The 1,125-nt window shown below is 62.1% G+C and overlaps 1 protein-coding gene across 1 annotated transcript in view; it reads left to right on the forward strand.

Annotated features, from left to right (window-relative positions):
• The window catches only part of TRIM35 (tripartite motif containing 35), a 33,123-nt gene that overhangs the window by 29,030 nt on the left and 2,968 nt on the right, over nucleotides 1-1,125 (forward strand). The window contains 1 exon segment of the mRNA XM_010002224.1: nucleotides 970-1,065. Within this exon segment, the coding sequence (XP_010000526.1) occupies nucleotides 970-1,065 (96 nt within the window).

The raw sequence follows: 1,125 nt of genomic DNA on the forward strand, positions 1-1,125 counted from the left end.
TCTCCCTGCCTAATAATTACCTGGTGCCACCTGTACCCCGGGGCACAGCCCTTTGTCCTGCAGGAAAGCGGAGCAGGGTGATGCTCTGAGGGATTTGGCCCCATCCCTGTGTTCCCTTGGCTCCTTCATCCTCCCACAGGTTGGGATGGAGCCAGCCACACTGGTTATTGCAGCAGCTGGTTATTGCAGCAGTGCCTCAGGGTTGGGAACACGTTTGGGATGAGCATTGGATAGTTCCCTCAGCTAGGGACGGATGTGGAATGAGAAAACATCCCTGGGATGGGGAGTCAGCCCCAAACCTCAGAATGGGGAAACAACCACAGGATGGGGAAGTAGTTCTGAACCCTGGGACTGGGGAGTCAGTCGTGGGATGGGGGTGGGGCTGGGGGCGGCAGTCCTGGGATAGAGGGACAGCCCTGAGCTCCAGGGTGGGGATACAGACCCAAGCCCTGTGGGGCAGGATGAGGCCATGGCTGCATGGTGGGGGAGGAGGTGGAGGAGGAGGAGGAGGAGACTGGCTCCAGCCACCGGGCATCATGCCAGGCCACGCCATGTTTCCCAGCTGGGAAAGCAGTTGTTGCCGCCCTGACTCAGCCCACGGGGGCTGAGCCAGATTTCAAACGCGGCGCGGCAGGCGCGGAGCTGCTGTTTCGCAAGGCTTCTGGTGGCACCCGGGCCCCTGGGAGCGGGACCGCGGGTGCCCGCGGCGCTGGGACGGGCCGGGACTTGATGGTGCATCAGTAAAAGGGCTTAAAAAGAAGGGGGAGGAGTCGCCGTGGAGCAAAACTCCTCTGCATGGCCACGTGTGGAGCTGAGCCTGTGGCTGACCTGGGCTGCAGGAGGGGAGGGGGTGGCTTGAGTGAGGATCCTGCTTAACGTCCTCCTACGGGGTTTGGGGGTCTTGTCTTTCCGCACGGGAACCCCCAGGCACAGGCTTGCAAGGGTGCTGAAGGCGTCTCCTCCCCGCAGGCCAAGCTGAAGAACATGGAGACCACCCTGCAGGAGAAGGCCAAGGACTTTGCGGCCGTGCACCGCTCCTACGAGTCCATCTCCAAACACAACCAGGTGCGTGGTCCCTCCTGCTGGGGGGGGCAAAGGGCTTGATCCTGACACACGAGTGCACAC

Source organism: Chaetura pelagica, unplaced genomic scaffold (genome assembly GCF_000747805.2).
Source record: "Chaetura pelagica isolate M959 unplaced genomic scaffold, ChaPel_1.0 scaffold107, whole genome shotgun sequence".
Taxonomy (NCBI): Eukaryota; Metazoa; Chordata; class Aves; order Apodiformes; family Apodidae; genus Chaetura; species Chaetura pelagica.